Source organism: Fukomys damarensis, unplaced genomic scaffold, assembly GCF_012274545.1.
Source record: "Fukomys damarensis isolate Sample0158 unplaced genomic scaffold, DMR_v1.0_HiC HiC_scaffold_8, whole genome shotgun sequence".
Lineage (NCBI taxonomy): Eukaryota > Metazoa > Chordata > Mammalia > Rodentia > Bathyergidae > Fukomys > Fukomys damarensis.
In genome coordinates this window covers 12,671,373-12,694,980 of record NW_022900920.1, presented here as the reverse complement: position 1 = coordinate 12,694,980, position 23,608 = coordinate 12,671,373, and the positions used below count along the sequence as shown (strand labels likewise).

General features: G+C 41.2%; 2 protein-coding genes and 1 long non-coding RNA gene across 8 annotated transcripts in view; 2 read left to right on the top strand and 1 right to left on the bottom strand.

Annotated features, from left to right (window-relative positions):
- Window positions 1-7,242, top strand: part of Fank1 (fibronectin type III and ankyrin repeat domains 1) — a 145,734-nt gene extending 138,492 nt beyond the window's left edge. For both annotated transcript variants that reach the window (XM_010621002.2, XM_010620999.2), the window contains 5 exons: window positions 2,500-2,665; window positions 5,373-5,516; window positions 6,249-6,326; window positions 6,411-6,455; window positions 6,565-7,242. In XM_010621002.2, the coding sequence (XP_010619304.1) occupies window positions 2,500-2,665; window positions 5,373-5,516; window positions 6,249-6,326; window positions 6,411-6,455; window positions 6,565-6,630 (499 nt within the window). In that variant the 3' untranslated portion in view covers window positions 6,631-7,242. The remainder of the gene's footprint in view (window positions 1-2,499; window positions 2,666-5,372; window positions 5,517-6,248; window positions 6,327-6,410; window positions 6,456-6,564) is intronic.
- A 1,140-nt stretch (window positions 7,243-8,382) lies between these two features.
- On the top strand, window positions 8,383-20,320 carry LOC104859984. Of its 2 annotated transcripts, none has more exons than XR_779528.2 (3): window positions 8,383-9,027; window positions 9,615-9,728; window positions 19,573-20,320. It is a non-coding gene; the product is annotated as an uncharacterized LOC104859984 (long non-coding RNA). The 2 variants fall into 2 exon arrangements; XR_779524.2 differs by having other exon boundaries at window positions 8,383-9,207.
- Window positions 12,651-23,608, bottom strand: part of Adam12 (ADAM metallopeptidase domain 12) — a 405,947-nt gene continuing 394,989 nt past the window's right edge. For all 4 annotated transcript variants that reach the window (XM_033761360.1, XM_010620988.2, XM_010620978.2 and 1 more), the window contains 2 exons: window positions 17,212-17,342; window positions 12,651-15,559 (listed from right to left, as the gene is read on the bottom strand). In XM_033761360.1, coding sequence (XP_033617251.1) covers window positions 15,499-15,559; window positions 17,212-17,342 — 192 coding nt within the window. In that variant the 3' untranslated portion in view covers window positions 12,651-15,498. The remainder of the gene's footprint in view (window positions 15,560-17,211; window positions 17,343-23,608) is intronic.

The window sequence follows — 23,608 nt, the reverse complement described above, 5'->3', positions numbered from 1 at the left end:
TTTATATATATAATAAGGGTGTTTGCTGTAGCCTTATTTAAAATTGTGAGACGTTTGAAACGACTTCAATTTCCAACACTAATGGACTGACTTCAGTTCTGATACATGAATATTTAGTACGTAGAAACTGTTGGTGGAGTTGAACCATAAGTGTGCAAATTCACAAGAAAATGAACAATATGTCAAAAAGGGAGGAGAAGACTGGGACAGACATCAGACGTACACGAGAAGAGCCAGAGGGTCTTGTTCGAAGATTCAGGAAGCTGATACTGATAAGGGCCCAGGAGCTGCAAGCAGGTGTTTCTGTCCCAGAAATGGGCTCACTGGGTGCTGGTCCAGCCTGCACACTGGGAGGGCTGGACAAGCGTGGCCTGTAAAGTGGGAGATCACTGGGGTGCCTCGCCCTTCATGTGTAGGTGACACTGGTTGTTGAGAAGACTGAAGGCAGACTCCAGTGGCCCCGCACCCGGGGACTTGGCTGGCTTTCTGAAAGAAGGAAGGAAGCGAGGTTCAGAGGCTCCCTGTCCCTGGGGAGGAACCCAGGTCTCAGCTCGTGGCTGGGAAGCCCAGGCTTTGGGGGCTGTTGTGCAGCCATCCCGTCTCCCAGGAGCAAGTCCAGCACAGTCTCAGGGGCTCGTCCTCAACAAGGGGAGGGTATGAGACTCTGACGTGGGAACCTTTCCACCTAGCACGCCTTACTTTTTAATCAGGAAAGCATTACTTGAAAAATGCCATCCAGGTAATTACAGTTAAGAGTATTTTATTTAAGTATCAAAATGACATTTTCTTCCCAAGCTTGGTAAAGGCCATTGGAAAGACCTTGGATTGCTTGGATGCTGAGCCCCATGCCCAGCATGTGAAGTTTTCACTGTCTCCTGGGGCTTGTGCTGTGTGGGGATGTGGTTGCCAGGCTGTACCAGCTCTGCCAGGCTTTGTCTGGGTGCTGCAGGTTCCATTGCTTACTCAGAAAGGCACTTGTACATTTTCCCTACTGGGAAGATCTTCTGTTTTATTTTCTAACTTTATTTTTAGAAATTTTAAACATACATTTATTCATTTATTTTTGAGGCAAGGTCTCACTGTGTAGCCTAGGCAGACCGCTCTCCCTCTCTCTCCCCCTCTCTCTCTGTTTTTCCCCTCCCCTTCTCTCTCCTCCTCTCTCCCTCACTCTCTCCCCCTCTTTCTCTCTCTCTCTCTCTCTCTTTGTCTTTGTCTCTCTCTTTCTCTTCCTCTTCCTCCTCTCTCCTCTCTACTTCTTCCCCTTTCCCCTTTTATTCTCCCTCCCTCTATAAAGCAGTGACCAGCAGACTAGAACAGATCACGATCTTGATCTTCCATACTCCTGCTTTGACCAATGGTCTCCCACTTGTGGGAGAGGTACTTGTTTTTGTTTGTTTGGTTTTTTTTTTGGTACCGGGAATCGAACTCAGGGCCTTGCACTTATGAGGCAGGCACGGAGCCACTGAGCTAAATCCCCAGCCCAGCCCTTGTTTATCTTACCCTTTATTGTTAAGATGAAGTTAGGTTTAGAGGTTTGATAGGAATTAGAAAATACTCTACAGGGTAATAAATAATTCAGTCCTGTGTGAATCTCTCATCCCCTTCTGACCTTTTACCCAATAATTTTAACATCCACTAATGATATTTGCTTGACTCAACTCTTAAATTAGGAGTTGCAAAAAGGGATTTCTCTAGTTGTATGATTCCTTTCATATTTATAAGCTGGCAGTCACCTGTTAAAAAGGAGGGGGCTTCCCCTCAGGTGAGATGGAGCACATTTCAGTCTAAAAAAAGGCAAAGTACAGTAAATGTTTACTGATTTCCCTTTAATACCAAGTTTTAAGGTAAGGAACTGGCTCAGTGTTATCTTTAATAGTATAAATGAGTTTTTTGTTGCCTTTATTTTTAAAATATCATCATGGACTCTGGATGTTTTTAAATCCAACATTTTATACTAGTTTGTAGTCCCTTCATTATTGAGGTATAATCCATACACTATAAAATATGGATCTTTAAAATATACAGTTCAGCATGGTAAAATACATTCCCAGCTTTGCAGCCACCACTCTCTAATTACAGAACATTTACATGACCCCAGAAAGATGCTCTGTATTCATTACAAGTCACTCCTCCTTCCCCCTAGCCCCAGGCAATCACAAGCCTTTTGGCTTTGTCTTATGAATTTGCCTACTCTGGATATTTTGAATAATTAGGACCTTGCGATATGTGGCCTTTTATGTCAGGCATCTTCTATTAGAATTTTTAAAGATTTACCTCTGGTGTGGCATTTCATTTCCTTTTCATCGCCAAGTAATGCTCCATTGCGTGGGTATAACATTTTGCTCAGCAGTTGATGGACACCTGTATGGTCTACAAGAGTAAAGCACATGACTGTTCACTCACATTAGAGCTTCTTGGTTTTAGCTAGGTAGGGCAGAGTGTGGATCCAAGCATAGGGCTGCACTCACAGCTGTTTGCTGCTGTTTCCTTGTGTTGCAGTCTAATGCTTGCATGCTATGCGGGACACCTAGATGTTGTAAAATACCTCCGAAGACATGGAGCTTCTTGGGATGCTAGAGACCTGGGAGGCTGCACAGCTCTGCACTGGGCTGCAGATGGCGGCCACTGCCCGGTGATTGACTGGATGATAAAGGACGGCTGTGAGGTAGGAGCCTATTTTGTTAACCACACAGGTACTGTTAAGGCTCTGAAATGCGGCTCTGCAGGGTCAAGAAATGAGGCTGTGAATGGATGAAACTGAGAAATTCTGGAGAAAGATCTCTGGCTTATCAACAAGAAAGCTGGACAGGTCTCAGAGCAAAAGTTTCTTGTGTAATCGATATGTCAGTGAGGCTCAGCTCGTCGGGGATGTTGGTGCTGAGTAGGAAAAAGAAATTCAGCTGAATCCAGAGCTGGGTCTGAAGCTTTTACATTGTTTATCATTTGTTTATTCAACCTACGAAAGCTTTGTGGAGCATCTACTGTGAACCAGATATTGCCTTGTGTGCTAGAGACACAAAGATACTAAGAGATCGTGCAGCCACAGTGTTTCTTTTCGCTTTTAAAATTATATTGTTTTCATTGTTAGTTTGCTTAAAGATTAGTCATTACAAAAGTTTTCCAAAGGAGGAACTGACGGGGTGAAGCATGCAATATTTCTGTTCTTGCTGTCTACCCAGAAGCAGGAGAAGGTATGTTGGTTTGCCTTGATTTTCCATGTCATTGGAAGTACAGATCTGACTTAGCAAATAGAAGTAGAGTTGTTTGGATTTCTAGAGATGTTTGAAGAGGGACCATTACAATCAGGTAAATCATGGTAAATTCTGATAACTTTGAATGTTAATGTCTTTCAAGCCTTGGACTAAAAGTTTCAAGGCATGCAAATAACAATGGGTAAAATACTGTACAGGGATTGCCATTTGGTGAAGAGTATCAAGGAATTAAATTGGTGACCTGGAAAATTAACTCAAATTGAACAAAGTCCACGTCTCCCAGAAGATGTTAGTAGATTTGTTCTAGTTTGTCACTGAAGTGGGATCGAGGGAAAGCAAGGCTTAAATTGTGCAAACACAATGGTTTCTGCTACTGCATTTGGACAGCTGAAAAAGGGCTTCCTGGAAGGAAAAATCTTAGTCATTATGATAATTCCTTCCTGTAGCATGGCTCATTTCTTTGTGTTTTGGAGTCATGCCCAAGAGGTCAGAAGGCTTAGCCATGGGCCTCAGTGGGACAGACAGACCACATTTGCTGTGCAAGGTAGTGACAGCCTTATCCTCTCCTTTGGTTTGTGGTGAGCTGTGCTCATGCTTTGGATCCAGTAAAGTCCATGGTTGAAAATGGGTTAATCTTTGGTGAAAGAGGAACAGGATCCAGAGTAAGGTAGGTCTCTGCGGTGAACACCAAAACACTGGAACATAGCAAATGCAGGCTCTCTGGCTTCAGACACAAAGCCAGTTATTTAGGATAAATAAACTTCATCTTTCTCTGTAGCACAGGAGCCACTTTGCAGAGGACAGAACCATAGCGCAGACATGTCTGCTAGTAGTGAACCGAGTCTCCGTGTTCTTGGCTGATGCTCACTTGATGCTTCCGAAGACTGTAGGAAGGATTTAGGAGCCAAGAGGGGCATTGCCCTCATATTCCCAAATGCACTGACTTTCTACGGAGGGTGACCTATTTACCGGATCAGAGGAACTGTTTCTACAATAATGAGCCATGCGGCCTTAGGAAACACACCTGATTTCTCTGAGATGGGGTTTGATTATTTCTAAATCAGGAATAAAAACACCTGCCCCGGCTTAACCTTCTGGTGCAAAAGAGAAAATGTGTATGGAAGTGTGTTTGAAAGTGTGTAAAGCATCTTGTAATACCAGTTGATGATTATTACTAAAAAATAATGGAGGTTGTTGCCCATAGGCTGTCTATTTGCATGAGGAAGAGTGATGTAGCACTGGGTGCTCTTATACTTACAACCTGCCAGTCTCTTGTTTGTTATTCTGTTCTGATGTTGTACTAAGTTGCAGATCATCTTTAAGTAATTCTTCTGTAACAGTGTGTTTACATATGCGCGTCCCTGCTTTCGCTTATTCATTCTCTCTCTCTCTCTCTCTCTCTCTCTCTCTCTCTCTCCTATTTCAGTGCCACTGTTCATAGATTGGCTAGGTTTTCACTGGAAGATGCAACATTTGCATTTTCTTTACAATTATTTCTTTTAAAACAATAACTTGAGAGTTCAGTGTAGAGCAGGTCATTGGGAAATGACCATCTTATTACTAGGTGCATTCTGCTTTAGAGAAGGTTAGGGTTAGAGAACTTTTCAGATTAGGTTTGTGTAATGAATGGCTCTAGTCGCTTTGTATTTACTGTCAGTCTCCTCCCTAAAATTGACCAATAGTAAGCTCAGCGGTGTGTGTTTATGTGTTATGACTGATTCTAGAAAGGATTTAAAGTGTGTATAAATATACATAAAGATAAACAAAATTGGCAATACTTTTAAAAAACAAGTGAGGACAGTTAGGCAAGACAACATAAAATAGAGTTCACTGGGGCCAAGAGAAGGGGACCTTCACTCAAGTTTTCTAGTATCTCTTTTTTTTTTCCATTTTAAAACAATGAAGATGAAAATGCCACTGGGGGTAGAACCTCCGGGAGCCTCTCAGTGAAGGGAGCCCCTAAGGTGAGGGTCACGGATCTTCTCACTGCACATAGATGTGAGTTACTCTAACAGCCCAATTGACGTGTACACCGTGTCTAGAAGGACTGCTAGCTAGCTCAGGAGAGTTCAGGCAAATAAATATTCCTCGAATTAGTCCACAACGCGTCATATTCAGGAGAAGTAGTTTGACTGAGACAGCTCTTTGTCTGGACTACAGGTAGATGTTGTGGACACGGGCTCGGGGTGGACTCCACTCATGCGAGTCTCTGCGGTGTCAGGAAGCCAGAAGGTGGCCTCGCTGCTCATTGAGGCTGGGGCCAACGTGAATGTGAAGGACAAAGATGGAAAGACACCTCTCATGGTATGCCCTTCTCCCAAAGAGCAGAGCTTTTTTACCTTTAGGCATTCTCTTAAATGCCACATATGTAGGGGCCCTGAGTTTTGGTTCCATCTGTGTTCCCTATATGCCTGTTAATAAAGGCATGAGCATGTCAATATAGTTTTATCTTTTTTGAGACAGTTTTTTCTTTCTTTTTCTTTTTGGTACCAGGGATCGAACTTGGGACCTTGCTCTTGCGAGGCAGGTGGTGGCACCCACTGAACTAAATCCCCGGCCTCAGACAGGGTTTTATATCTTGTTCAGGCTGATTTTGAACTCAAGTGATTTCAGTGTCTCAGCCTCCCGAGTAGTTGGGACTACGGGCATGCACCACTAGATGAGAGCATTATTAAAACATTTTTATTCTCTTTTACAATTCCTTTTTTAGTGATTAGCACCCTCAGTCCCTAAGGCCATTGTAGGATCACAACAGAGTTGTTAAAACCACGTGTAGTGGTCTGGCCTGGCCTCTCCCATGTTGCTTCAACCCTGAGAGGGAGATGATATTTATCTTCTGGTTGCCACCACCATAGAACGAACAGGACACAGGCCTCTCATGCAGAGTCCCAGTGGCCTGACTAGGTCTGCTTTGTGGGGTCCTGCTGGCGAACTCCCTGTGCCCAGTAAGTGCCAGGTGTACCCTCTGCTGCCTATACCCCTGTGGAGTAGGGGAAGGGGTGGCAACAGCTCACACTGCACTGTTGTGTTTTTCAGGTGGCTGTGCTAAATAATCACGAACAGTTAGTTGAATTACTACTTGACAAAGGGGCAGATGCAAGTATAAAAAATGAGGTAAAACTAATCTTTATAAAATATTTTTTTTGGAGAAGAATAAATATGATGTTTAATTATAATTTTTATTGTTTCCTCTTTCAGTTTGGCAAAGGTGTCCTAGAAATGGCCAGAGTTTTTGACAGACAGGTGGGGATGTCCTTTCTGCCTATCAAGATTAATTTGTAGCATCTTCAGCATCCCAAAGCACCCCATCAAAACCCCGGAGGACACTCACCTGCTTGTTTTGTTTTTCTAGAATGTGCTCTCCCTATTAGAGGACAGGAAGAAAAAGCAGCTGCCAAAGAAGTCTTCTGTTCACTGATCAGAGCACCACCTGTCTACAAAATCCAAGCAAAGCAAAGCAAAATGTGACCGTTGACCAGAGTCACAAGAAATTCCAAGTCTTTGAGGGCTACACATTTATTTATTTAGTAGAAGATTCACAGTGACTTTTTGTAACAGATGACTGTTCCCACATTGAAATACATATTTTTACCCAAGTACACTTGCATATGTTCTTATATCACTGGGCATCCATAGAACAGGGATGTTTCCTTGCACTTGTGCTTTCAGTTAGACATGAAACAAAATATTTATCTTCCAGAGCTACACAAACACATGTGGGTCTCCCACTCCCGGGCTCCTGCCCAGCTGTCCCAGGGCACTTCAGGCTGTTGGCATTCTTTCCTGCATGTGCTTCCTATTGTCCTTCCTCCCCCACCTGAAGGCCTTCCAGGCCCTGTTGTCAGGCTGCTGTTGCCTCTGCAGTGGCGCTCACCCTTAAAGCCCAGGGGATTTCTCTCCAGTTCTTGGCCTCACATCAAAGCTCAAATACAGATCTCGAATCTGTGGTCCTGGCTTGTTGGCAGTGTCTGGGTGGGGGGATCAGTCTTCCTAGACCAGCCCTGTCTGCACGTGTGTTTGCACATACTTGTGCCCTGACAGTGAACGACCAGCTTGCTGGTGGCTTGATGACCTCACCAAAGAGCAGAGTATATTCACTTCTGTCCTCAGATAGATGCTGAAAAGTTTTGGAAGCTGATCATGGAATTTGTGGACAAGTACGGGTTAACACACAACCAAGTCTGCTGGTTGGGAGCTTAAAAAGACACATGTGCTGGAACTTTAACTTGGGAAACAGAAATCAAGGAAGAAGTTAGCAGACTACATGCATTTTGTGTCTCGAGAGAAAAACAAGTTCACCTGGTCTGTGAGTAAAACAGCTACAAAGATCCGCAGGAGAGTGGAATTTTCTTGGTACAGAAAAGCCAAGTAAAAGGCAATTAAAGCTCTAAAACTTTAGGGGAGGGCCCAGAGAAAACAATCAATTTTATCGATGTTAGTAATCTTTAGCTTTATTTCACATAGAATACTTACCTTAGGAACTGGGTCTGAGAGCCATATATATTGTTCATAGAGATTTCATTAGTGTGTTACCTTTTGTACAAATGCACCCTCTATAATCTGCTAGATTTTTTAAAATCTAAAAATGATAGCATAATAACTCTGCAGAAGCCTCTCATCCTTTTTGTGATTGGCATTGTCATTCAGCTTAATTTCATTTCTGTCTCTGGAGTGCCCATAAGCCTCCCTATGCGGGGAATCCCATTCTATTATTATTGTTGTTATAAGCTTTTGTTTTAAAAAATATTTTCTTTCATAGAATATATTTTCTTATTAGCAGTTCCCACAGTAGGAAAAATAATGTATTATATACAGTTTTATATTTGTGCACAGATTATTTTAGGACAAGTAAAACACATTTGAGAATTCTGTTTGGAATCTGTAATATTTTAATAGAGCTGCAAGGAAGACCCTTTCCCTAAATGGATCTCTAAATTCAGAAGTTCTTCAGGCTTTTATTCCTAGGATTTAGAAATCTGAAATGCCAGCTATCAGCATCTCCTAATTTTAAAGTTTCTCTAGGACATAAAATAATCATCATTAGCTGGTACCAAATAGGGAAGTTTCTGAAAAGTAAACACTGTCTGATTTTCCTGCCTTTACTCATGAATAACAATCTTTCCCTTTGTCTGTTGTTCCCAGGAAAAATACAAAATTATAATCATGTATTGATAGTAATGAAACTGAATTCTCTTTAAGAGATTGATAAAAAAGCAATAAGTAATGTTTAGTCACACTGCATTTTCTGAGCCAGGAGAAGATCCTATTAACTCACTAAAATTACAGAACTTGGTCTTACTATTGCTGAATGGGATACAATTTCTCTCAAATCTTTTCCTCAAAATTAAATTCTGAAAATAACCTTGTGATAAGGAGGTTTATCCACCAATGGACTTATCTGTTATTTCTTCCTTATTGTGAGCTGAATATCATGACAGAGCAGAGGCAAAGAGACATACTTTCAATTCTTAAGGTATTAAGTAAAAAAGATCAGAACTTCCACAGCACGGCAAAAGCTTTGCATATGCCAACACCATGATAGCTGAAATAACAAAGCCCAGCAAAGGTTAAAGCTGAGAGCATCCCCATGAACATAGTAACAACTCTCCCAAGGCCACGGTGACTGTAAGGAGTCAGGGCTGCAGCCAGGGAGCCGTCCAATTCAGAGCAAAGATTCCAATATGTAACTTGAAGCAGCCCCAGGAGCAAAACACAACCAATTCTTCTGCTAGTCCAGTGGAGAGAATCAGCCTTCGAATCAGGATGATGGCTTGGCGATAGATGAATATTCTGTGCCCCAAACAACCTCTGGCAGGTCAGTCTTGTAGAAATGCTGAGACATGAACTGGTCTGAACACTGGAGTTTGAAGGAACAGAGCTCAGCCTGCTAGGACTCTGCAGAAGACACTCAGGCTCAGGGCAAGCACCATCTTGCTTTTCAAGGCCATCTGCCAACCTGGAAGCAGTTATCCTCATTCTTCATTGTTCATATCAGGTTTGCTACTGTTGTCAACTCTCTGGACTCAATATTGAACTATCCTTATATTCCCATGATAATCTCCTTGGGTTATGGTGAATTGCTGCATTCTCTATGTTTATAATATGCTGGGTCTCTATTTGCTCTTTCTCTTTAAGATTAGGAAGTGGCTTATATTCTGTCTTCAGTTTCCTCTTAAGAGCAACAACTCAGGGTTTTATTTGTTCTGTTTTCTCATTAACAAACATACTTTTTATCTTTACAAATCCTCTTTTTATATAGGTTTATTTTGTTTCTTTTGTAACTTTCTTGTTGACATTATTTACTCATTTCTGTTTTGTTTATAATAGATGTGCTTAGGGCTGTGAATTTCCCCTTCAGCACTTTAGTTGTATTACCATGAGTTTTTTTTTTAAACCTTTCAGATCTGAAGATGCAACTGGGGGTACTTGTTAAACACAGATTTCTTGGGCCCATCCTAGACCCTCTGGGAACTTCCAGGGAAAGGGCATGCCCATGGATTTTAACAGGTATCCAAGGTAAGTTCTTGTAATTCAATGAATTTTGAGAAATACAGCCATAGTCTGTGCTATGTGTAGTGGTTTAATTTGCTGTTTTCTGGATAATCTACATCTAAAGAATCATTACATTTCTAGGCCATAGAAATGTTTTTTTTTTAAAGTTTCTCTTTCTCCCCCAGACCCTTCTCCCTTCTCCCTTTAAGGCACTTTGAAAGAAGTTCTGCATGTTTGGAGTAGCTCATTTGATATATATCAACTTTAACCACCTTAATTTCTCTATTTTAAATCACCTATATACTTACTTTTTGCCTACTTTGTCACAAATGGAAAATGGTAAGATAAAGACCTCTATTCTTGTTACCGTTTTTGAATATGTACAGGACTGTACATGTATATACAGCTATGTTGTACATTGGTATTTCTTGCAGTTTCTTTATGAAGTGGGGTGGTATCTTTAACAATTCAAAACTAGAAAAAAAATAGAAAATAGATTATCCATTCCCTTTAGATTTTCATTTCCTGTTCATCTGATGTCTCTGACACTGCTTGCTCTTTGAATTTATCTCCTACATGAGGTGAGTTTTAGAAACTTTGATAGATTATGAATTTATGTTGCTTAAAAATGTATCAAGAGTCCCTGACACTCATCAATGGTATGTGTGAACAGGCATTTTCTTCCCTCCGTGTCCCCTCCCCTGACTAGTCTCTGAGAACCAACAGCATCTACCTTGCTTGCTACCCCTCCCAATTCTTAATTTTTTGTGTTCCAAAATTGTCTTATATATTTATAAGTGAATGGGAATCTGCATTTTTTTTTACATGAGGGCTTCCTCTCCATTTTTTTTAACATTCTCAGTAACAAATGAGACACTCTATATTTACCGTTTACCATTTATTGGGTATAATATTCTTAACAATGACTTTTTCTACTGAAATAGCAGGTTGTATTTACCTGTAGATCCCCAATATGAGAAATGTGTACAGAAGTAACAGAATGTAACATAAAAAGTTATGTGAAAAAATGAGCAAACCAAAGCATTATAAATGGATGAAGCACTACAAAACGACTGTGCTGGTTTATGTAGCGGTAACTTCAATCTGCATGGTGCTAAACAGCCTGTAGACAAGTTAAAGATTTGCATTGACGGTTTCCACACACATTCCAACATCAGGCTGTCCAAGCACCTACCGATTTGACCTGACAGGAGGCGGTAAGGGAACTCTTAGTTCTGCTTTTCCTTGTTCAGAAAGCTTTGGCCATCTATTACTTAGAGGGTTTTTATCTTTCTCATAACTGCCTTGTGAAGTCACCTACTTACTATAGGCCACAAGTGTAAAATAGTGTTCAATTCTTTTGTAAAACCGAAATGATCACATGACATCTATTCTTTTGTCTGGATTTGATTGTGCTAAAGTTAAGGATTAAAATGCCATATTCTAGAATTATGGGGAACGTAGAGCATGCTTTTTGAAGACAATGTGGGAAATCAGACTGGATTAGAAGGCATTCAATCCAGAGGAGCCAAATCACTTTAAATAAAAAATGCTATTGAGTGTTCAATTTCCTATCTCTATCCACTATTAACTATTTTAACAATTTCATATGTAATATTTCTCTTCCTGTTTTTTTTTTTCCATATGAAATAAGACTATAATGGCTGTGTATTTTCTCTGCAAAGGTCAGGGAAATGGTACTTTCCTATAGCTCTAGGAAGTATCCTTTTTCACAGAAATGGTTATGCACCTAAGTCTCGCAAATCTTAGAAGGTTGTTTCACTATTAGTTTTCAAACAGGTTTAAAAGCAGTAAATGTCACTAGGAACTTGAGAGTGAGCCAGGAGAATTTGCAATCATAGCTAAATTGATTTTTCTATGGCCAACTTCCCTAATTAGAGCAAGGCATTAGATTGGAGGTCACTGTGGTCAATATGCCCATGGGAAGGATTTGGGGAATTCAGTGCTAGTGGGTGCTGGAAAGGCTGCTCTGTGCTGTGACCCTGGAGAAAGTGGGCTTTGGGTGTCCAGTAGGTGAAACCTACAGGATAGCCACATGCTGTAGTAGTCACCACATTGGCCGACCAGAAGTACTGACAAAAGTAGATAAGAGATTTGATGGTTAGAGACTGGCGAGGCATCAGCATTGGGTTTCGCCTCAGTAAGGCACTTGTGTCTCGTGATAGGGAAGGGTAAAGGTAAAGAGCCATATTTGCCTCTGGCTTCCTGTGTCTGGGCATGTGGATAGGGCTGCTAATACATCATGGGGAGTATCTGGGGGACCATTGTACTAACTTGTAGTATGGGCGGGGATGAGAAAGGTGGTACCTGCAATGACTCCCTTGGGCCAGTTTCTGTGTACAAAACTCCCAGCCTGAATATCAAGTATCTGGGTTACTGCTGGTGTGGGGAGATTTCTGGGAGGGTTGTTTTAACTTTAATCTGGGTCACTGGTATATGGCTGGGGCCATTTTGAGAGCAATGAGAAATGATCTGTAGACCAAATCTGCCCTGGGCTTTCTCCAGAACACTAAGGGCAGTTATAACCTAGCAAAGCTTAAAAACAAAATAAACCTCATGATGAAAGACTGCAAGAGTTCAGGGTGTATTAGGAAGATCTGGCCCAGATGCCCAGGCTTCATGCCCTCTCAGTTGTCAGGGTCTTATTGGCTCAGATTGCTTAGTAAACATCAGTTGAGAGGTGGCAGGAGAATGCTCAGGCATTCTAGTTGGTCCAGCATCAGGCTCTTTTTAGCACCATGGGGACCACAGGTCCTAAGAGTATTCTGACACAGATCAGAGCTTTAGCGATTTTAGGGGATGCATTGATGTGTTGTATTGATTTGTCAGATAACAATGGCCTCAAATTCAGTCTGAGAATTCTGAATAAGGTTAAGGAGGCATAAAAATGTCCCCTTGGAGACTAGTTCAGGAGTATTTATTCTCATATAGTTTATTTTGTTGCTGTTGTGGTTTTTGTGATGTCATTCCACATGTGTAAGCTGGAAAATTCATACTGGGCAGTGTAACCTCTGCATGCATATTTCAACAATGGAAAATGTTATGCCTTGTTTCTCTTGGTTGCTACACATGTCTGATTCCATGTGTCAGGAAAACAAACTGTTAAAAACATTTCAGGAGATATGCTTTTAATGGAATGCCTGGAAGATTAGCCATATACTTCCCCATAAAGTTAGGGTCATATAACCTACAGCTATTAGATGTATGAAAAAACGTGAGTGGCCTTTAGGCCTCCTTTGTGTCTAGAGTCTGAGCTTTCTCAGTGATGCTCTTACAATACTCAAATCAACTATTCATGCATAAAAAAGTTTTTTAAAAATATAAAAGCATTGTCAGATTGCCACTGAAATGTATTAACTTTTGTTCCATTATTTATGAATATATAAAAAAGGAGAAAATTAGCCCCCCCCCAAAAAAAACTACCACCCTGGTTACTGGCTCCTAAGTTACATTAAAATGGAAGTTATTGCTATATATGCTTTATTTGATAAATACTGCTTCTTAGAAGTTCTCCTTAGTATCTGTGTATTATAAGGGAATATTAGGTTTCAATATGTTCTTATTCAGAAATAAACTGCATGGCTCTGTAAAAGCTATTAAGTATTGTAGAGATAAGAATATGTCACCAGCCACAGTCCCTAAGTGGCCACTGAGGACATGACATAGGGTCACAGTTTTAACCTCCTTTAATATCAAACTTTTCCTGGTTCTTTAAAAGCACAGGACTTACAGTTAAGAAAGAACAACAACAAAAGTTCATTCTTTTCCTTCCTCTATTCACAATAGAAGGGACTAAGATGTCAAATCTAAGGATTTGGGCATCTAGAAAGACAAGGCCCACACAATGCACCATAAAAAACTGTAAACCTTTTCAATATTATATGTTTTGGCCTTAATACAATTGCCAAATGTAACACTAGTTACAGTAATTCTGTATGTATCTCATCAGCAGTAATATCATCTAACATGGCTTTACATTTTTAAGAGAATAATTATATAATAAACAGATGCATGCTATAAGAGTTGGAATGTATCAGAGCTGGGTTCCCTTTCATGTGTGTTTATGATATGGACTCATTTATCCCGTTATGAATACTATGTCGCCTGGATACAGTGTGGAGCATGGGCAAAGTTAAATGCAGTTTTGATTTTTGGAAGGCAAACCAAGATTCTTGGTATGTATTTTTCTTTCTGCTTCAAGGCATAGGAAAACCATTGAAATGACTCCTAAAGTCTTATCATAAAACACTCAGAGTGAATTATAGAACTATTGTCAATTACCTTCTAATGTGAAAACTAGTTGTACAAGACCTCACCCGCAGACAGCGAGAGGCAGAATGGCATTTTGCATTATCTAACTATTTTTACATTTTTCATGCCTTTGGATTTAGGCATCTTATCGATCTTATGAAAATGGCTCCCCAGTCAGATACTGGCAGAGTAAAATGAAGGGGCTACTTGCTTAACCCTGCTTTGTATGAATATGTAAGGTCAGGAAATTGATTTCTTTTTCACATTCTGCAATGCTCAACAGGTAGATTGTAAATGTTTAGGCTTCACACTCTAAGATGCACTATAGAGAACTTCAGAGTCCTTTGTCCCATATGTATTGATAAGTATAGTAGACTTAGGCGGTACCATGATAATAGCATTTCATTTTGTTGTAGTTTTTGCCAGCATAGGGATTCTCATTTTTAATAAGTTGAACCTTTCAGTGAAAGGAGAATTTTATCTAAAGAATTGATTGGCTAGATCTGGTTATTACTTTACATCTGTAAATCATTATGGTCCCGTGGAAAGCCTCATCTGTCTGTCTGAACACAAGGTCATTCATTGTATTTCAGTTGAGAAGATAATGTGGTAATTTGCTTAGCTCCAAACAGTACAGGGAGATGGAGGTTTGCAGTGGCTTCCTTGTAGAAACACCACCATTCCCAATCTAAATAATGTGCCAATGCCGGCACTCTTTAAAGGACCGCCAGAAAAAGTTCTTCATGTTTCTATATAGCAAAACTGTGAGCAATACTACAGATCTCTTCCTTGTCTGCTGTCCAAATGTGCTCATGGCTGGTCAGCTCAAGGTCAAGTTTCAGCCTGGCCTGGCATTCCAGTCTCTATCCTGGTGGGGCCACATCTCAAAGTTCCTGTCTGCAACCCATTTTCTCTCCAAAGCTTCCTGGCCAGAAACCAGATCCTTCCCTCTTGTCCTAGCGATCTGTCAGCTTGCCAGGCCCTAGGACCTCCTTGAAGGCCAAGTTCAGCCTGGGCTTGCAGCTCCCACCTCTGGCCCAAGCTAGGAATCCAGAAAATCACTCGAGGTTCTACCTGGGCTCTCCTGAGCTGTGTCAGGTACCATAATCACAGCTGAGGGCATCTGCGAGACTGTTTCCCAATAAAGCCTTGATCAGAAAGTAAACATCTTGTCCAGAATCCCATCAAACAGGATATTTCAAGTTCACTGAAATATTAAAAGCACAAGCCTTCCTTCCATGGAAAACTCAGTGATGGTAAAAATGTCTACTACAGCGCACTGCACTGTAACAAACATTCTGCATAAATAATAATTTACAAGTTCCTGAGCAAGTGTACAGAGCACCATAGCACAGCACAGCACCGATGGCAGTAGCTCAAAGTTCTTGAAATCATGGTTTTTTTAAAATGTAAAAAATTCTAAAAGTTGGTACAAAAAAAAAAAAAATCACTCCAACTGGAGTTGAAAGATAGTGCAAACTTCTGTCTTCACTGTTGAAAAAAAAAGGCATCAACTTGCTTCTCACTTAATGTAGGCAGTATGCGTGGATCTGGGCACTTGGTGTGGATATTTAGGAGCAGGTCTGAATTAAAGCAATCAAGAGAAGAGAAAACAACATTGTAATTTAGAGACCTTGAGAGTTATTTCTATAGATATTGGAGTCTGGGTGGCATAAGTCCTTTCCTACCCTGCTACCCAGGTCAGATCAGACTTTCCCTAAGGTAGGCGATGGAGAACACTCTTATTTTTGGCAAGGGTTGCAGATGGCATCAGGGGAAGCTTGCTCAGGGCTGCAGAATTCCCAGTGGTTTACAACAGACAGTTCATCTCCAGAGAGGCCCTCTCCAAAGCTATTTCTCCCATCTACGAGCTGATTCTAGCAGAGCACTGTCCAACAGAAAAAATGACAGGAGACACTTGTGTAATTAAGTCTTCAAAATCCAGTGTGTATTTACATTGATAGCAGCTTTTAAATTTTTTTCTATCAGTGGCTACTGCATAGCAGAGCTGTTGAGAACCAGAGCAAAACAAGATATGTGTGATCCTTCAAAAAAGGAACCATCCCCTCAACATGCCTATGTAAAGTAGTGTTTTTCCTCTCTAAATAGAGCAAAAAGGCACCTCGAAGATCAACATACAAACCACAATGAAATAATTAGGATGCTATGTGATTTTTTTCTGTATTTCTGCAGTTGGGAATTAAACCATTGGATTGACCCTTTGACTGCCTTTATCTCTAAGATTTATTAGGCAGCTATTTCTTTCACAGGCCAAACATTCTTCTGAGGGGCTGTAATGACTAACGTGTGTCTTCCCATTCAGAGATATGAATTGCTGAGCACAGGGCCTGGCCAATAGTCTGTACCTTTAGTTCCTTTGAGCTCATAAAGTGAGCATCCTGCCAAAGGGGCAATAAGAGTCAGAAGAGAGTTTTGGGCAAGGGTTTCACAGCCTTCTAGGGAAGAAGGGCCTGACTGGTATCATTTGCCAATTCTCATGGTACAAATACTCCTACAGGGGCTGATTCCACAAATATGGATGTGATGTGAGCAGCACCATGATACTGAGCTCTATGGTGTGGAAATAATACATCTGCACACTCAGTGGCACAGATAATTATAACAAAAGGTGGAAAAAAACAGAACCTAGAAGTGATATTTTGAGCATTTATTATTTTTTTATGTACCTTAAGTTTATATAATTTAATCTTTAATACAGTATTTAGCAAAGTTTAATACTCTGCTTGCAAAGTGTTTGGAAATTTCGTAGCCCTCACCAACTATTGTGAGCCAGTTCCAGCACCTCCCTGGGCTGACCTCCCTGTGTAAGTAGGACTCAGGCTGTCTTCCTAGTCCCCTGGGGGAAAGTGAACAGTCGACCCCAGCAGGAGGAAGCTTTCAAGGGCAATTCTGATGCGAAGAGAAGCCCCCCTGGCTCCTGCTGCTGACGGCAGCTTCCGCCTTACCTCTCATCTCTTTGTTTCATCTTTGACCCACAAAACTGACCTATGTCTCAGGACCCCAGGGTCTGGGCAGAGGTGGTTTTGGTGAGAGTTTTGGAGATGGCTGTCTAGCCTTCATCCTAGCACAGCAGTTTTCTTAGTGCCGTATCAGGAGCCACAGCTGTTCTGGGTGTGCCACCTAGTTCTACCTCATTTTGAGCCCAGCCCACCATCCCCATAACCTGGCTTACTTAGCTCAGCTACCCTACAGCCACTAGAGAGAGGAGACCTACCTAGTGGGTGCTCTGCGAAACCCAGGCTCCTGCTGTCCCGGCGTCTTCACGCTGGCGTTAGAGAGCCGCGTTGTCCTGCTCAAAGGATTGGCGGGCAGAGGCTTCTGAGGAGGGTTTGGCTTATAAATCCCCTGCAATAGACATAATATTATGCATGATTCCTTAGCTTTGTGATCAGGCAAACAGTGGAGGCCATCAGAGTTCCTGAAAAGCAGGATTTGAAGAATGGTAAAGGGGATGCTTGGCACAAGTTCATTTTGTGATACTCTGGCACTGTATGAGGGGAGGTGGAGGCATGACCTTTGTTAACCTTTTTGCCCAGATTTCCTCTGACATTTGGAGATTCATTCATGAATGCATACAGAACAATTACGAGTCTTCCAGTCATTTAGAAGTGATGCATGGGCCAATTCATGGACCAAGGGGGGTATAGCTGGCATTGGGGTTCTGTGATAATGCTACCTAAGGGATGTAAACATTCCTGTCTTTAGGTAGCTTTTCAATTTATAAAGGCCTAAAGTGAGAAGCAGGCAAAAATATCTTAAGCATTATACTAATTCCCCTGTTTCTCTGTTAAAACACAAGAGAACAGGCTCAGCTGTGGGTGGACTGGTGAGTTGTATGGTTGGTGTTCCAAATTCTGATCTGGATGGTTCAGCACGATCCCCTGAAGTTCTTTCACCCAAATACTTACTACAAAGAATTGCCCCAAGTGGTTTGAGAGAGAAGTCAAGCCTATAGAAGCTGGGGGAGGTGTGCTGTTGGCCAGGAGGTGGGGAGGAAGTCACCCAGAGGAGGGGGAAGAGTGCGAACTTGGGGGCTAGTCTATGCTGGGTTTTATCCAAGGACCAGTGCCCTGGGACTTGTCAAGTCACTTGACCTCTCTGAATCTGTTTCTTCTTGAAAATGTAAGAAAACAAGACTTAACTCCTAGCAATATTATGAGGCTTAAGTAAAATGGTTTCCAGCACATAGATAATAATTATCAGTAATATCAGCATTTCCTCAACTGTTTCATAGAAATAAAAGCAACAGAGATAGTGTAATTGCAGAATCATAAGCCACCTCTTTCTATGGGGCTTCTCCCTTGGGGGGGGGAGAGGCGCCAGAGGTATGTGACACAGTTGTTTTCTGGGGCTCAGAGTGAGTCTGGATACCAAGCCATCTTCTGCTCTGGGTTTTGGAGTCTAGAAGACTCACAGATGCACAGGTCTGTGAAAACTGGTGCTGGAACCTCCAAGGAAACAAAAATGCCCCAGTAATTAAATGATGTCACAGTAGAGCACGCAGTAGGGCATACCTGTGATCTCAGCTACTCAGGAAACCTAGGTAAGAGAATCGTTTGAGCCTGGGAATTCATGAGCAAACTTGGGCAGTAGAGTGAGACCGTAGCTCAAAAAAGAAAGAAAGAAAGAAAGAATGAAAACCCAGCCAAAAATTACACCATCACAGAACTGACTCAGTATTCCATCTACCCTGAACACTCAAAAATGATTTAAAACACTTGAGTTGAATTTCCAAGTTCTTATCACTGGAGCTCAGTTGAAAGAAAACAACAATAGGATCATCAGCCAGCTTAGCTCTGCAAAATGCAGGAGCCACCACAGAAGTCTAAATGCACCCAGTGGGAACAGGTAGACTGAATTAGGAAAGAGGTACTGAACGAGAGATAGACTTCGAAGTGACGTTTCTATAGTAAAGGAAATGTTAACAGACTGTGGAATATAGAACAAGTTCCTCAATGAGGAATAAAGACTGTATAATGTGCTTAAGGGCATAGACTTATGTGTTTTCAGAGGAGGTGAGAACAGTCCCTTCCTCAGGGACTGACCGGGGACACACAGTGATGCTCTCAGTACAGGGCCTGTCACATAGTCACCAAGGAGTGAGTGTCACCCACTGTTGCTTCTCTGCAACAATGATGGATTAAATTTACCTTCCACAAGCACTATCACCCTTCCAACAAATCTTTGGGCAATAAACTAAGACAACAAATCAAGTTTCATTTCCTGTAACAGAAAAGTATGAACAAGATATCAGTGTGTAATGTAAAAATGGATGTATATACTCATAAAATTGAAAGACTTTGGGGACTGAATAATTCATTACTAAGTGATACTAGTTTTGCTGCTAAGTATGACTAAGTACCTAGTCATGGCAATAAAGATAATGTCAGGTTTTCACTGTAACACTAGAGAAAAAAAAATGAGGTATAAGTCTAGTGTAATGTATTTGGATTTATCATGGAAGTGGAGAGGATAATTAGGTGGCAATTCATTCTAATTTGCCTGGAACAGCCCCAATTTATTTGTATGGTCTTAATTATTAATCACATTCTCTGATGTGTCTCCTGCTTTGTAGGATAAATGACATAGTCACCATAGTGATAAAAGCCCAAACGGCTGAGATGCCGAGAATTCTGACTTCAAACCTGGGGACAGCCCAGGCCCGCACCTGCTCCTTCTCACCAGAGGCAAGACATGGCAGGGATGGAAACGAGAAATAAGTCTCATGGAAACATTGTGCCTAGTTAAGATGTGGGCATCCTGCCAGGCTTCGAGGGACACAATGGCACAAACAGTGGGGTTGGTCCAGGAAGATGTTCCTCACTTTTCAGATGTCCGAAGCCCATCTGCCTGGACTTTGACCCTGGTGAAAGGGGTAAAATTTCCATATTCCCTTTGATGCTTTTCTTGTTGCCTTTACAACACCCAAACCTGGGCATTCCCAGAGGAATCCAGCCTAGTCTCAGAGACTCATCTGCATGGAGCCAAGAAAGGACTCGAGGTTGTGAACGCTCAATTAGTATTTCGGCAGAACTATTTTCATTTAAACAAGGAAACCAGGACTTCAAACCTCATTCCTCTTCCCTCTCAAACTCTTCCAGACCCTGGAGAAGAATCTAGGTATGCTCTTAAATTGTTGGCATGTCCTGCTTCTGCTTTCTGCTCATGTTCTAGCAAGAGCTACGTATTTCAGATTTTTCAGAGATGTGAATACATTTTAAAACTTAAATGTAACCTTTGCCTTGACCATTATCATAAGAAGTTCTTTGTTTTGTGTTTTATTTTGGTTTTTGTTTTTTGAGACAGGATCTCACTATGTAGCCCAGGCTGGTCTCAAACTTGCAGTGATCCTCCTGCCTCAGCCTCCCAAGTGCTGGGATTACAGGCATCCACCACCACGCCCGGCAAGGAATTCTTAACTTTTATGGAAACTGATAATAAGAGTAAACATAACCTGTCATCCAGAGAGATCTCTGCGGAGAGACTGAGTGTCAGTACCAGAAAATGCCAAGCATGCCACACAGGGCAGCACGAACACATCTTGCTCTCCATATTTAGCCTATCTGTGGCTAAAAATATTCCTGTTTATTTTATGCACTGAAATAAGTAGCAAATGAATCAAACATATCGATGTGAAGAAATTGTGAAAGTGTAAGAAATTAAAAACATGCCTGTTAAGTAGCCAGGCTTTCCTAAATATGACAATAAAAATTACAGAGATGAAAAGGAAGCTCACAAAGAAAAAAATGATCTTAAACTTGTGTAAAGATTTCTCACCTTACAGGAAGAAAAGTGTGCACCTATCAGACTGATAAAGATAAATCTGAACACATTGTGTTGGTGAAGAGCTGGGAATAGACTTTGGGACAACTTTAGAGGCTGTTCTACCCAATCTATCACATTTCTAAATGCATATGGCCTCTGCACAGCAATTGAGCATTCAGTATTTATCCTGTAGACATCTTGGGCAGACACAGTCCCATCTGAAGTAACAGATTGGTAGAAATAACCTATGTGGCCACCAGCAGAGGGCAGGTTAAATAAGTCTTGGTATGTCTCTACAGTGAAATACTATGTAGTCAGTGAAAAGAATGAGGTGGAAGTGTATATATGTCAGAGGAAGTAAGGATGTGATGCATTGTCATTTAAATTCAAACCAGAGGGGGAAGAGGGAGAAGGGAGAGCAGGGGTATGGGGAAAATGAGAACCAAGATCTGTCATGTAAAGGTACAACATCCCAATGATGAACGTGCACCTAAAAAGTACCAATAAACTCAGTGAGAAAAAAATTAAAAGACATACGCTGAAACAAGAGTGACAGCACTGTGGTGGTTGCTGAAATTGGGTAGACAGGATTTCACTCTAGTGAAATCTAGACTGCATAGCTGCTCAATTATAGACAAACATTGCCTGTTACCAAATGTGGAGAGTAAGATATCAGACACCCATTTTCCTTGTGCAGTCTGCACATTTATAGTACAGAAATGAGTGGAGAATGCGTCTCCCTCTGAATACTGTAATCATCTGGACATCTTCCCTGGCAGTTTTGTGTTCTCTGAAGTTGTCTCTAGAACAGTGATGGTGAACCTCTTAGAGGTGACTGCCCAAACTCCGCCCAAAACCCACTCATTTATCGCAAAGTGCTGACACAGCATTTCAACCTTAATACTGAGGTTTTTAGTTTAGAAAAAACAACCCATAAGTTAACATCTTTTATCTTAAAAAGAAAGAACACATGTGCCATAGGTTCATCACCACTGCGCTAGAGAGAGAAATCAGTGCTTCCACTGTAGTTCCTACCTTTAGGATGGTTGATGGTTTTGTCACATGAATGGGTGGGTGACATGTAACCAAAGAAAGCTTCGTTTCTGAAATATTGGGCAAGAAAAGGTTAGCAGGAGCCTAAGACCATGGTAACTGCACTTAAGATGTTAGGAATAAATTGATATTTTCACTAATCCTAGACTCATTGACTGATACTCTGACAGAACTGAGATTTTACTACTAAGATCCACATAAGCACATTTCCTACATATTCACTGGGTTCAAGGGGCCTGAGTTCAGTGTGCCAGAAATAAAAAGCCCCATCTGGCCCTGCTGAATGGGGAAGAACAGGTGCACAGGTAGCAGGTGGGCAAGGGACTTAGTGGGAAGACTTCGAAAAATTTAGGGAAGAAGTGGCCTTGGAGAAAGGTCTTACATACACAGCAGAACTTGGAAAGCAGAGGGTTGCTCTGGAAGCTTGCTGCCCAGGATCTTTTCTCTGTTATTAGCCTGTAATTTTCCTGAGAAATGAAAGCTTTGACGCAGTTCTCTTGTGTTTCATCTTATTTTGATAGAACATATTGATGAATGGGTTTCCTTTTCCCATTATATATTGGCTTTTCCAATGATCAAGGACCTACATCATCAGAGTGTTAGACTCTACAAATTTCAGCCAACCACAAAGGTTGGAGGAGTACGTGTTCATTCCAAACTCACTCACTGTGTGACAAAAATAGTTTAGAAGTGTAGTTCTACTCTCACTGAACTGGCCAGTATTGAATTGTCCTAGAATTATGGTTTGTTTTGCTCATGTTTGGGCCTGGCAAAGCACTGATGAATAGCTGTTACAAGTAACAGCCCAGTGAATCACTCACCCATCATATTTTTTTAATGGTGGGGAAAGAATTTGGACCTCATTTAAGACCTCCACAACTTCCTCAGCTAGTTAAGTGAATCTCGTCCTTTTCCTAGAACAGTGATGCTAAACTTTTTAGAGCTTTCAGTGATAATGAACAGCCTGCTGTGGCACGCATGCCACAGATTTGTCACCATTGTCCTAGAAGATCCTGCCCCACACTGGTCAGACTTGTTTCCATAAAATAGTATGTTATGTACAATAGAGTCCCAGGTCAATGGTGCTGACTGGAAGACTGTGTTTGTCCAAGTACAGGAGGGAAACCTCCCATATACAGGGTGTGTGGTGTCAATGCCATTGAGGAAGCTGCAGGTTTGTACATGGCAACTCCTACTGCTATGGGGGTTCTGACACTGGCCGGTGCCCATGAAGGATAGCAGTAGAGGGGAACAGTGATTGAAATACATACACACACACATATATGTATTAATTCCCCAAAGTGGATGTAATTAGGTATCACAAATGTATTAATAAAAACACTTGGAAGGGTCATAGATAAAATTAAAGAAATTAGTTTCTACAATCAATAATGTCAGTATGACATACTGGAACCTATTGGACACAATGAAAACAGCCCTAAGAGGGAAATTTACAGTAGTGAATTTCCACATTAAAAGACAGAACATGCTCAAATAAATAATCTAATGATATACTTCAAGGTCTCAGAAAAACAAGAATAATTCAAATCCAAAGTGAGTACAAGAAAGGAAATTATAAAGATTAGGGTAGAAATTAATGAAATTGAGACTATTGCTTTTATTTCTTTTTCTTATCTAACTGCTGTGGCTAATGTTTCCAAAATTATATTGAACAGGAGTGGTGATAGTGGAATCCTTGTTTTCCTTATTTTAGCCACTCTGAACACAATATCAGATATAGAAGACAGGATGGTGGTCAGTGACCATGAAGAGAGAGCTCTCTTAAAAAAAAT